The 14,118-nt window shown below is 33.3% G+C and overlaps 1 protein-coding gene across 1 annotated transcript; it reads left to right on the forward strand.

Annotated features, from left to right (window-relative positions):
• Positions 1-1,269: 1,269 nt before the first annotated feature.
• LOC120129538 lies at positions 1,270-2,576 on the forward strand. Its single transcript, XM_039147004.1, has 3 exons — positions 1,270-1,638; positions 2,099-2,220; positions 2,297-2,576. The coding sequence occupies exons 1-3, from the start codon at positions 1,296-1,298 to the stop codon at positions 2,411-2,413; spliced, it is 582 nt and encodes a 193-aa protein (XP_039002935.1). The 5' UTR covers positions 1,270-1,295; the 3' UTR covers positions 2,414-2,576.
• The last annotated feature ends 11,542 nt before the right edge of the window (positions 2,577-14,118 follow it).

Raw genomic sequence — 14,118 nt, forward strand, 5'->3', positions numbered from 1 at the left:
ACCTGTGACTTTCGAAATTGGATGAAGAGGAACCTGAAAAGCGGATATTACGCTAGAACCATATCTGACGAGTGGCAAACGATGTTTGGAGAATGCTATGGAACAAAAGGAACAGAACACTATTCGAGCCTGAGAGGATTGAGAGGGAAGATACCATTGAGGAAGCTAAGAGACTAACCGAAGAAATTATCACTGGAAGTAATAACCCCAACGTTACTATCAAGCAGAAAGATGACAAAACCATGAAAAATGGAAACCCCCAAATGACTAGTGCTTCAAAGTCGACACCGATGGAGCACACATCGCACGCACAGGTGAAGCCACATGCGGAGGAGCTATAAGGAATAATGAGGGTAAATGGTTAACACGATTTTCAAAGAAAAGAGGAATTTACACTACCCTTGAAGCCGAGATATGGGGATTACTCATTGGGTTGCAGATTGCGTGGAAATGGGGAATAAGGCAAATCCACGTGGAAACTGATAAAATGGAAGTGGTAAATCTTATACAAAAGAAATCAGGGTACGAAAGAAACCTGACTATTCTACAACACATAGATGAATCGAAAGATCGATATTGAAACGTACTAGTCGACCGTATCTCGAGAAGCAGGAACAGAAAAACAGATGCCCTAGCAGAATACTCTTGGACACTTCCAGAAGGCATGCTGGAATTCACAGAACCCATCCACTGAGATTGTACTAAAGATAAGGAAATCAGATCCTGAGGTTGGCTATGTGCCAACATTCCTCTTGTAAAATATATGTCAAATTGATTCGAACATATTAAACAAAATTAACCGTTCAGATATACTAAAGGGTAAACTATACGTTTAGCACTTCAATTATCACTTTTATTTTATTTTGGTCGCTCAATTATTTTTGTTTCAAAATCAAACCCAACATTAGTTTTGATTATATTTTGGTCACCTTTCGTTAAAAATTAACGGTGATGCTGACATGTCACTATAAGTGTATGCCACATCATAAATTCTGTTAATTTGTTTTTAGTAGTGGGTGACCAAAACCAAAACGTAGTATTAGGTGTGATTTGTTGGGTGATAAAAATATAACACAAACAATACTTAAGTACTAAACATGTAGTTTACCCTATTTTAAACCCTAAAAGAACATCAAGTTTCTCAACTACAAGTATAAGCCCAAACTACGAAGCCCACTGTTATCTCCCAGACCTAAAACGGCGTCATTTAAGAGCCCTCACAATTCATCTCTGAGAATTGCAATAAAACCCCCGCAAAAAACCCTAGGCAACAATTCTGAGAGACGAAGATTCCAATGGGGAGGTCGAGAAGGAAATACAAACAATCTCGTGCCAAGGTCAAAGTGGGTCTCCCGAGGAAAAACCCTTACGTCTTCAAGCCATGCTTCACTCTTCCTCCCAAGCTCCGCGCCCTCGCCGAGGTCGACGACGCCCTCTCCAAGTGGGACGACAAAGCCACCGTCATCCAAAACTACAAGTCCTTCGGCGTCGTTTCTAACCCTAACTTCCTCGGCGTCCGTTCTCGTACATCTCACATCGTGGAAAACGGTTCCCTCCAAGTCCCTCGTCCTCCACCGTCCAATGAGCCGGCTGATGAATTCGATCCCATTGATTCAGGAAGCGATCTCGAAGAAGACGGTCAGTCCTCCTCTCCCCTCACTTCTTTGTTGTTTATGCGGTTCAATTTTGAGGTTTAATTAGCTCAAGTCGAATTCATTACGATTCCTTTAGATGAAAATAAGCTATCCAATGATTTTGATCCTATTATGAAACTGTAAGCCTTTTCAATTGCTCCATAGAACCAATGGATTCGATTCTATAATGAAATTGTTAGTCTTTATTCATTGCTTCGTAGAAATCTATCAGTGAACTTTAGGTCTTTCTTTATCTCTGGCCTAATTATAGTTTTAGTCCCTTTAGTATGCTAAGGATTGGTATTTAATCCAACTTTAATTTGCTATAATTTGGTCATTGTACTTTATAATGTTATTATTAGGTTCAAATTGATAACAAGTGGTGATGAAGAAATCGTATTTTACCCTTTTTTTTTGGTTCCCAAATGACTACTTTAGCATGCTCTATACTTTTGCATTTGTAGACTTAAAAACTGCACTGGGGAAGAAGCGAAGAGATGGAAGAAGCACGCATTTACAGCCGCTGACCACTATGCAACGTCATCATATTGGCCGGCTTGTTGAGAAATACAGCAATGACTACCAGGTTTGACGGTGTTAAGTTTTCATATGTTTGTATTTCCAGTCGTTGGTAGTTTTGGTTATTGATGTGATTTTTACAGGCAATGTTCATGGATGTAAAACTAAACAAGATGCAGCATTCGGTTGCGACTCTGGAGAAACTATGCAAGAGATATCATATGTTTGGAGATAAAAATCCATTGATATCATCCGCTTGAGAATGTTTCGAGTTTCTGCATGGCAATCTGTCATGGGTCAAAGTTCTAAAGAAGATTATAATATGATCGATTATGTACTCAAAGTAGCCTGGCAAAGATTTTGATTTGGATTATTGTACTTTCATCTTTATAATGGAGTAAAAAGTATGGATTTTCAGTTCCATTAAGATTCCTTGGTTAACTTTTCTTCTCCTGCCGTAAGTTTCTTTACTCATTTCTGAGTTATAGTTTCTTTTGCTCTGGCTTGGTTGGTTCAATGTTTTTCTGTTTGAGAAGACTTGAAGCGCCTTACGGATTGGTGATCACAATACTACCCTCCGTTGGGTTACCTTCCTCTTGCTCTCATCGGGGTGTAGCTGGGAATCCCCTCGGTCTGTTTCCTATTGCTGTTTGAGAAGTTTTGAATCATTTTAGGGGTGTTCATTTTTCAGTTTTAACTTAATTACTTTGGTGCCATTGAACTAGGTTGGTCTATTAATAATTAATTTTTTAATATTCTGTTAATGGTTAATTCAGTTTAATTAATTGAAAATATTAAATATTGAATGTGTTTTATATATTAAACATATATTTTAAGTTTAATTTCATTCAGAATTAAGGTTCAATTATTTTTTAACCACACTAGATCTATTAAATTATCAAGATCTAATTAAATTTTAATCAATATAAGAAAATTTTCTGTTAAATTTAAATTAATTTAATTAAAAATTATAAAAAAAAATCAGCTAATTCGGTCAACAATCCAATTAATCAAATTTTGTTCAATTCAGTTAATATTTTATAAAAAAACAACTCAATTAATGATTAAAGAAAAAAGTTCAATTAATTCTATTAATGAAAATTTGATTTGATTGATAATCGAAATAATCGAATGAACCCCTCTATCACCTTATGAATTGGTGATCACAATACCACCCGATTGGGTGAAAGCTGCGCCAGGCATGTCTGCCTTTTGTTTTCCTGCTGGCTGCTCTATTTCAAAAACTAAATTATGGTATTACTAATTTACGAAGCAAAGGATGAACTATATGTGTCAATGTCTTCTAAAATGTTTTAATAGTGTTAAAATTAATATCAATTTTAATTTTTAATATTTTTATATAAAATTTATAAAGAAAAATAGTTAGTTGACACCCTTTTATAGTTTTGCTCTGCCCCTGAATATATGTATACAGGGATAGATTAAGATGGAACAAAAGGGGCAGTTCCTGTATGTATAATTTGCATGTAGTCAAGGTTGTTGAACAAAAAAAAGTTTATCTCAACGGTAATGGTTGTGAAGATCAATATAATATTGGAGATACTTATGATAAAATCCGATTCTTATTTATTTGATTACAACGTTTGTAAGAATATTTGAATATTTATTATCAAATGATTAAATTTTTTTTAAATATATATTATCTTATAATCATTTTAGACATAATAAAATAAATAAAGTCGATATTTTTTCTCTTTTTTAAATATTACCTTTTGAAAGTTTTTAAGCATTTGTCGAATGAAGAAAAATATTTGATATAACAATGGATCACTCAAAATTCAATCTCGACCTAGTCTCAAAACTTTTGAAATGAATGTTTTTCTCTAAAATTCAACTTTTTAAAAAAAAATAAACTATACTATTCTTCACTAAACTTTACTTTCTTTCTTTTGTTTATTGTGTTTTTAATTTACTTACTAAACTTTCCAATTATTTTTGTTTTGATTAATCTGAATTATTTTTTTTATTATTATTGTATGACATGAAATTTTTATTATTATTTAATATAAAAATAATTTAAAATATAAAATAAAAATAAAAGATGGCTACAGTGGTCAAAGGTGGACAGTGATTATTTTAAGTCTTTTTAAATTTAATAATAAAATTATTATTTTATTATTTATTATAAATTATTTTTATTAGTTAATAATAATAAAATAATATAAAATGATCAAAACAAGTATAATTCAATTTTTCAATGAGTCAATTGGAAAAATTAAAAATACAATGAATAAAATAGAATAGATAACAAAATTTAGCGAGAAATGGTAAGAGTATATCCTTAAAAATGATTTTATAGAGTGGAATAGAAAGATTAGAGACTAATCAAATTCAATGAACAAGAAAGAATACTATAAGACAAGGACATATCAACGTGTGCAAATTCATTTACCAAAAAACAACCCAAACACGAAACATGTCTGCAGTTCGTGTCTAATGATAATATTAATTTCAAAAGCCACCCCTAAATCATGGCCGACATTTCTAATTTAACCCTACGACTTATTCTTCAAACCATTAATATATTATTAAGTATTTTTATTAGTTCAGTCCTGAATTCTAACATTTAATAACGTGAAAAATATTGGAATATAAATTTTATTATTTTCTAAACATACTATAAATGATATGTCTATAATAAGTAGTGCAACTAATTGATCAAATGATTTTAGTAATTGAAACGATTTTTATTATTTTTTTAAAAAAATTAGATTAAAAAAATTATCCGTAAGATATATATTGTCAATAACTGAAAATATTTAAAATAAATAGTTATATCTATAGGATTATAAACATATAATATCTCATAATCACCTTAGCCTAGTAAAAAAATAAAAAGTTAAAGAATAAAATGACTAAAAAAATTATGAATAAATAATATGATATAATTATCCAAAATATTTAAAATAAATAAATGAGTGGGATAGGTAACAAATCGCAATCAGCAGATGGCGTCTTCTAGTTGCTCTTCTTCTTACGCCATACGCCATACGCCGTGCGAGCACGCTGTGTTTGTGAATAAATGAAATTGTGTTGGAATTCCAAAGACAGAATCAATGGCGACGTCGGAGAAGCAAGCCATAGTGGTCGGAATCGACGATAGCGAGCACAGTATGTAGGCTTAATTTGGAATGGACGCTCGACCATTTCTTCGCTCCTTTGGCTTCAAATCCACCTTTCAAGCTCATCATCGTTCATGCCAAGCCTACTGCTGCTGCTGCAATCGATATCGCTGGACCTGGTACTATTTCATTGCCTTTTCATCAACTAACCGTCCTTTCCTTTCTTATAAATAATTCATGTACTATGGTATTGGTAGGAGCTGCTGATGTATGGCCCTACGTCGATACTGATTTGAGGAAGATCGCCGGTAGGGTTGTCGACAAGGCCACGGAACTCTTCCTTACTAAATCGGTATTCATCGCCATACATCTTTCCAATATCATTCTAATATGAAAACCTATAATATCAAAATTAGCCTTTACATTTATCAAAATGATAATTTAAATTTTACTTTTCTTCAATATTTTAACCTTTAACATTTTATTTTAGGGTAGAAAAATTCTTGTATATATAAAAAATGTTGAGGGTTAAAATACTCTAAAAATAAAAAATAAGAGTTGACTATTTGATAAAAAAATTGAGTCTTTTTTACCTAAAATGAAATATTAGTGTCAAAATGAAAGAATAAAGACCAAAATAATCATTTTAGTAAATATTAAGAGTTAATTTTGACATTATACGTGAAGATACTAATTTTTTTTTACCCATTTTTTTAATTTATTTATTATTATTATTATAATTATAATAATAATAATAATTATTATTATATATATTATTATTATTATTAAAAAATAATTACAGGCCCAATGAAAACTGGACCGGCCCAGTTACAAACAACCAGAACCGGCCCAGACCAAAATAAAACCCTAAATATTTAGGGTTTCAACTAGGGTTTCTAAACCCTAGCACTGTTGCCGCCGCCGCCGCTTCCAAGAACTCCCAACAGCCGCCTCTGCCGACACTTCCCAAGCCAGATGGTCCAACCAGCTGCTGCCGACGCCTTCCTGCCACGTCGCCGCCTCAAGGAACACTCCAGAACGCCATATGGCAACCAACAACCTTCCCTACAGTGAGTCACCAGCCTAGCTTTGGTGACTCACCGAACTTTTCATCCTTCAGACCGGTCCGAGCAAGCGACCGAGATGGCTATAAAGCCATTGTACTTGCAAAAATGAAAAAAAAGAGGAAAATCGAAAGACAGAGAGAACAACAGGAGAACCCAAAGCAATCCAGCAACCACAAAACACTAAAATAATCAGGAAAAGATGGAGAGATATTTACCGAGGAAGCCACGCCATCACCGGAATTCATACGAACCTCCACGCGTCACCGAAAACCTTCGAAAACCGAAGGTATTTTCTTAGATTTTCTCCGATCAAGAGCCATTTAAGAAATAAAGACACTGGAACCGTCATTAGGACGGTCCGATCTATATTTTGGTGTAAAAATGATATTTTCCGGCCATCGGATGCGGTGGCCGGCGGTAGGGATTACGGCGACAGACAGCTGCCGGCCGATGACCGGCTTCCCTCAGCTAGAGAGAAGCGAGAGAGAATTCTCTTCTCTCTCAGTTAGAGAGAGAAGAGAAAGAAGAGAAATGAAACGCTGGCCCTTCGGGCCAGCTGGAAGGGGATTATATACCCCTTCCCAAACGACGCCGTTTTGGGGAGGGGTATATCTGTAATTTTGCTTTCGGATAAACTATTCCCGCAGCCACTGTAACTTTAAAAAGTTTCAATTCGATCCTTATAGCATGTTTTTATATATTATAATTCAATCTAGTAATTTTATTTCATTTTATTTTAGTCCTTTACATAATATAATATATATATTTAGGATAAATACCTAATTTAGTCCCTTATAGTTTATTAATTATCATTTTAACCCGAATTAATTAAATAAGGCTAAATTACATTATTAGCACTTAGATCTTTTTATTATTCGAGTTAGAATCTTTAATTTTAATAATTATAATTTTAATTACTTATTAATAATTAGGGTTAATTACATCATTAGTAATTATATTTTTATAATACTATGAATAAGGGCTATAAATTTTAATATTTTATTTTTTAATCCTATTATTTTAATTTTATATGTTTTAGTCACTAATGTTAATTATAAGTCTTATTGCTTTTTTTATACTTATTTTTAAATTTATTTATCTTACTCATTATTTATATTTTAATTTTATATGTTTAAATTATTATTTTCATTATTATTATATTAAAATAAATTAATTTTTTTTAATTATTTATTTTATTTTTTAATATCGAAGAAAAGAGCTGTCTTAAAGCACCTAGAAGTCCTTTTCTGATATTTATAAATAAATAAATATTTTATTTATACATATTAATATATTTTCTTTAAATTATTTGAAATAACATAATTATGAATTAAATATATCTTTGAATTTTTAAATTTCCAATAATAGAGACAATTTATAATTAAAAAGTACCAATTTTGGACGTTGTAGGAGTGCTAATCCTTCCCTAAACGTAACCGACCACGAATCCCTTTTTATTTCTAAAAAGGAATGAATTTTTGGTTATACGCATATCAGTTTATCTTTTAACTGATATTTTCTTAAAAACTCTTTTAAAAGATAATTTTTAGGTATTCGACCTACCTGACCCAAAAAGGCCGATGGCGACTCCCAAAACATTTTAAAACTATTTATTCATATCACTTTTCCCGCCGAAGTAAAAAATTCGTGCCCGGACGAAAATCGGTTACGACAGCTTGGCGACTCCGCTGGGGAATAGTCAAACTTTAAAATCAATTGTAAATTGTCTCTATCAGTTAGAAATTAAAATTTTATATATTTAATTTTTAATTCTTTTCTTTCAAATTTTTTATTACTTATTATTTTTATATATTATTATTTTTTATTTTATTTATTTTATTCAAGAATTAATTATTTATTGTCTGTTAGAGGTTTGAACATTTCTCCTCACACACAACACCTGCATTGCATAACATAAAGCTTTCTAATCAAGATTGTCCTTTTTTTAAGTGGGAGTGAAAGCGACGTCTTCGTGAGAATTTATTCTCCGTGTCAGACCTAGCAAGTAGCTTTCGGGGTTCATATGCTCTATGTCTTCATGAGAATTTATTCTCCGTGTCAGACATAAAGAAATGTGTCCCCTCAAATTGAACTCGATCCGCTTAAGTCTGTAATGGACTAGGATTGAGGGTTTGACAGCCCAAGGGGGCATCAACAAGGACAGTTCGAGTACCTTTACTCCTAGAACTGAAAACATGCATATAATAAACTCTAGCACTTCACCTGATCTAAGAAGTACTGAAACCCTGTCCATAGGTGTACACAAAGGAGAAATAAGCTCTAGCTTTTAATTTATTTAATTTATTATCTTTCTCTCTGAATAAATGCCTGCGAATTAGTAATCATGTTATTAGGTTAATTTTTCCAAACAAAGCATGGAACTAGAAAGCATGAGGTTAGGATATATTATATACCATGATAGGTAAAATATTTTCTTTTCATTAATTGGTACTTACAATTTATTTATTTCCTTTCTCATTTTTATTTTTCATACATTTTGTTTTGTTTTAACTTGTTTATATTGATTTTTTTTGTTTTGTGCCTGCATTACATGATCATGACATAACCAAAAGGTGTTGACTTGAAAGACTGTTCATCAAATTGGAAAGAAATCGTAAATGGACAAAAAGTTTTATGATCAAACAAAATATGATGCGGCCAAGGAAAGACATCCTGAGGAAACTCCAAGGATGGAAGCGAGCAATGCACACAGAGATCATGTTATATTAATACCAAAAGTACTCCACAAAGATTCTGCCAGATTGATACCAAAAGCAGTCTATGGTAAGAGCATCAGTCAGGGCATTCAGAGTGGAGGAGGTTTTTATGAAGCTCAAGCATGTTATTTGAAGGACTTGAACGACCAAAACAAGAAATTGAGCACAGAAATGAAAACTATGCATGAAGATTTTCAGAAAATCAGTCAAGCCTTTCAAAATACTGGCCTAGGAAGTACCCCAGAAGAGTGGATTACAGGGGTCACCAAGCTGAAAAAGAACTGCAACATATATGAAGATCTTGTTCAAGAACTTCTTGGACAGAAAGGATCTCTTACAAGGGAAAATGAGCAACTTCGAGAAGTGACACAGAAGATGAAAGAGAATGTCATGGAAGAAGTTGCAGTCCAGACAAGCAATATGTCCCTTAAGCTGATAGACTAATTTGGCTTTGGAGAAGTTAGGAATGAAATATATCCCTATATGTAAAGTTTTGTTTGATGTACCGAAACTTTTGCGTTCAATGAAATCTGTTCTAAGATGATCACTCTTGAGTAACACCTTTTCATACATGCATTTGTATTTTGCATTTGTACATTTTTACGTTTGTATTTACATTTACATTTTTAAACTTACATCATGCATTAAAACATATTTAATTAAATAATAATGTTTATTTATTTTCAATATCAAAGAAAAGGGTAGTCTTAATATAACTGGATGTCCTATTCTGGTATTCACATATTTACATTTACATTTTTACATTTGCATATTTACATTTGTATTTTTATGTTTGCTTTTGCACAATTTGTATTCTTATTATTACATTCACATATTTACATTTGCATTTGGCATCTTTGCATTTTTTATATCATAATACATTAAAACATTCATTCATTAAAATAAGGATTTCAAACGAAGTGATCTTGGTTTTTCCCTTGAAGCAAGAACGCTCAGCACGACACAAGAAAAATGTCTAAAGAAACTGAGGATAGGCTAGCCAAATTTGAGATAGAGCAGAAAGAAATACAAGAGGAATTAAGGAGCAAGTTGGCACAAATTGAAGCTAATATCACAAATTCTCATATCGATCTACTGAACAATATGAAAGAAATGATTGAGAAGCACCAGACAGCTGGAAAGAGTCTTGTTGAAAACCCCACAAATTCTTTGGGTGTTACACCTGTTCATATTCCTGGGTTCACCTCTATACACCATGAAATTCAATCACCAATTTACTTTGCTGTTAAGAACTCACCATATCAAGCTAGAGCATCATTCCCCACAGATTGTCCTACTACTTCTGAGTTGAAGCCTGATGAATTTTGTATTAGTAATGAGGTCTTTGACCTAAACAAATCAGTTGAGAAGGAAAAATTCACTCAACGACTGGAAAATATAGAAGAGGTGATAAAATCTATAGAGACAATTGAGTCATTTTATGGGTTTGATGCCAAAGAACTAAGTTTGGTCCCTGGCCTGGTTATTCCATCAAAGTTCAAGGTTCTAGATTTTGAGAAGTATAATGGGACTACATGCCCTTCATATCATATCACTATGTATTATCGTCGTATAACTGGCTATGAAGAGAATGAAAAATTATTGATCCACTGTTTCCAAGACAGTTTATCTGGGTCTGCATCCAGATGGTATAATCAGCTAAAACGTACTCAAATACGTTCTTGGAGGGATTTAGCTCAAGCTTTTTTGGTTCAATACAAGCACATGACTGATATGGCCCCTGATCGAACAATGTTGCAAAGCATGAATATGAAGTGCAATGAAAGCTTTCAACAATATTCACAACGATGGAATGACGTTGCTTCTCAAGTACATCCACCATTGACTGAAAAAGAGTTCACTACTTTGTTCATCAGCACATTAAAATTTTCTTATGTTAATCACATGATAGGGGTTGTCCCTAATAATTTCTCTGACATCATCATAAGTGGAGAAATCATCGAAATGGCTATCAAGAATGGCAAGATAAGAGGTTCTGACAATACTAAAGTCAAGAAAGAAGCTGGGGTTAATACAGTGAGGTCTTATTCAGTTAAACATGGTGCCAAACCTTATAGAGTGATCAAGAAGAAAAAGAATGTGCAGAGATTTCAATTTCCTCCCTTCCACTGTTCGAGTGAAAAATTGCATCCAAAAATGCTCTTAGCCAGATCAATTACTCCACAACTTGATCAATCACAGTGGCCTCCAAATGAGAATTGGACCTATAAGGAAGTTCCTTGGATAAATCAGACTGGAATTCCAAATTGTTCAGCTAAGGTTCCTGGTAACCTTAAGGGAAATTTCCAAGACCCTTTAGAGCAAGCAATTCAAAAATACAAGATAAAAGAAGGGATTAAGGTTCAATGTTCAGAAACCGTTGTTGCAACAGAAACTAATGTAACCAAATCCTACGAAGAATATCGAGCACAAGAAAATGGGAAAAGAAATCAAAATGCTCCTATGGATGTAATTCGAGATTGGCCTATAGGTCTAAGAAAGAATGAGGCAGATATAACCCCAGAAGACACCTCAGATACATGTATCAGATTTGCCTAAAACCAGTAAGGAAAAGGACAACTTAAGAAATCTGATTAATATTACCCCAGTTATAGCTGAAATCAGCATTCAGAACCCCCTCGATAACATGAGAGCATTCATTCGTTCAGAACGATCAAAGAAAGTGATAGCCTCGCGAGCGAGAAAAACTCTGAAGGTGTTTCAAGAATCTATCTCAGACTTGTACCCTCATTTGGTTAAAGGTCAATACATTACACCAAGATTAGTGAATGTGTCACCAAAGCCTTATGCCCATTGCTATGATCAAAATAGCTTCTGTAATTTTCACTTGGGAGTATCTGGACATTCAACAGGGAATTGTTGGTCACTGTTAAAGGAAATAGAGACACTCGTTGACAAGGGAATCTTGACACAAGAAATGATCAAGAAATTGGGGGAAAATAAGGATAAAAATCCTGGGCCAAGTACACACCCAACAATAGAGGAGTAATGATGCATAAACAAATGGAAGTGTTATCTACCACTGTAGTATCTTTCTATTTTCAGCATCTTGTTTGAATATGTTTTTTGTTCCTTTCTCCGCCTTTTGTGCAATAAATAAATATGTGTTTCTTTTATGGTTATAAGCAAGGAATCAAGTTTTAATCTTGAGATTATTGAGTATCAAGTAGATTAAATATTCTTTTAATTTTTCAAGAGTTATAGATCTATTGGCAAGTGGTAAAATTATATCTTCAATATCCCATCCAATGCCAATTACTCGACCCTTACCAAAACCAAATCTTGACACTACGTTTATCTGAGACTCTGAAGAAATGTCTCTACCTGTTTTTGAAACACCAACTCTAGATGTTTACCTTTTCGGGTAGAGTTAATTGATGATACTATATTCTACCATATATACGACTTCAAAAGTCACACATTTGTCCTTCCAAACACAAAACCACCATAAACCAAATAACCTCAAAAGAACCAAACTTTCAATTATCCGTGAATCTTCCTGTAATAGGAGACGAGATGAGGCATTATGGACCAGCTTATCGAACATAATTTCGAGTGATTGGAGCATACTCAGAGAAGTAAAAATGATTGATTGAAATAAATATATCATGCATTAATTACATTTTTCATGTAAGTAAAGTTAATCTTGAATATTCATACCCCTGGAGATACCTCTTTTTACAAGGACTTCTATGTATGAGATGACTAAACTTCGAGCATAGATCAAGCACGTCAGCTCAGTGTCATATCACCCAAAGATGAATGGGGCATTTGCAAGAGCAAATAAGTACCTTAAGAGGATCATTACAAAGATCACTGAAGCTTACAAGGATTAGCACGAGAAGCTACCTTTTGCCTTATATGCATATCGAAATACTGTTCGAACATCATTGGGACAACACCTTATTGTTCAGTCTTACCATTTTGAGATACCATCACTTTGTATCTTAAAGGAGCTAAAATTAGAGGAGGCTGAAGGGATCTAAGCTCGGCAGATACATTAGAAACGGATGATGAAAGATCACATCCGAGAGAGTTCCAAGAGGGTGATCTAGTGTTTAAAAAGATCTTGCCTATACATAAAGATTTCCGGGGGAAATGGATGCCTAATTGGGAAGGGCCATACGTTGTAAAAAAGACCTTTTCCGGAGAAGCGTTGATCTTGGCAGAAATGGATGGGAAAGTTCTGAGAAACCAAATAAACTTAGATTCTGTCAAGAAATATTATACTTGAAGAAGGAAAAATGACAAAAAGGAAAAAGAGGTATTCAAAATAGTTAAAGTCTTATACTCATCCAGCAAAGAAAGAAGGAAAAAAAATCCAGCAAAGAAAGAAAGAAAAAAAAAGATGAAAAAGGAAAAATGAAAAAAAAAGGAAAAAGAAGAAGGGGAGAAATTGAATCAAGATGGTTGACTCCAGTGAGCCTCAAGTTACAAGATGGATCAAGTACAATTAATTCAGATATTCATATTCAACAAGAAGAGCAAGAAATGATGAAGATATGAAAAAATGGAAATGAATCCAAAATTTGGCAGTCTAGAGGGATCCAGATGATGGAAAAATTCCCAGAAAGGTAGATCCAAGTCAAGCAAAGCAAGATTGAAGGCATCTAAAGAGAATATCTTCAGATTTCATTCCGCATCTCAAGATTGATTTTTATTTGCAAAAATTGGTTTTTAAAATCTTTAATGCATGATATAAAAAATGATAAAAAGGGGGTTCAAGATGTAAATTTTTAAATAACATCTTGAAACCAAATGAGGATTCGAGTTGAAAACCTGAAAAGGTGGCTCGAATATTGAATGGTGCAACAATGACATAAGAGATGATTTTAAGCTCTTAAATGAAGCACTGCACATCCCAAAGACGTTCCTGAGATTCTGGAAACGAGAAGCATCTCTACAAGATGAGCATAACAACCATTTCTTCAAGTTAGTGGAAGCCCGAAGCGACATACTGAACCAACTTAAAAGAACCTACTTTACCAGAATCCACCTACACCTTAAATCAGTCAATAGTTTTTGACACTTGCCATATGACTATGATTTTTGAATGATTTGAAAGTGTAGTTGATTT

Source organism: Hibiscus syriacus, unplaced genomic scaffold (genome assembly GCF_006381635.1).
Source record: "Hibiscus syriacus cultivar Baekdansim isolate YM2019G1 unplaced genomic scaffold, ASM638163v2 tig00110503_pilon, whole genome shotgun sequence".
In the NCBI taxonomy this organism is placed as follows: Eukaryota; Viridiplantae; Streptophyta; class Magnoliopsida; order Malvales; family Malvaceae; genus Hibiscus; species Hibiscus syriacus.

What these genes read in the sequence shown, in the direction of transcription:
- LOC120129538 (XM_039147004.1), top strand. Translation starts at nt 1,296, where the DNA reads ATGGGGAGGTCGAGAAGGAAATACAAACAATCTCGTGCCAAGGTCAAA. An exon ending in AAGCGATCTCGAAGAAGACG is followed by an intron (nt 1,639 to 2,098) that starts GTCAGTCCTCCT and finishes TTGCATTTGTAG; the next exon opens with ACTTAAAAACTGCACTGGGG. An exon ending in AATACAGCAATGACTACCAG is followed by an intron (nt 2,221 to 2,296) that starts GTTTGACGGTGT and finishes TGATTTTTACAG; the next exon opens with GCAATGTTCATGGATGTAAA.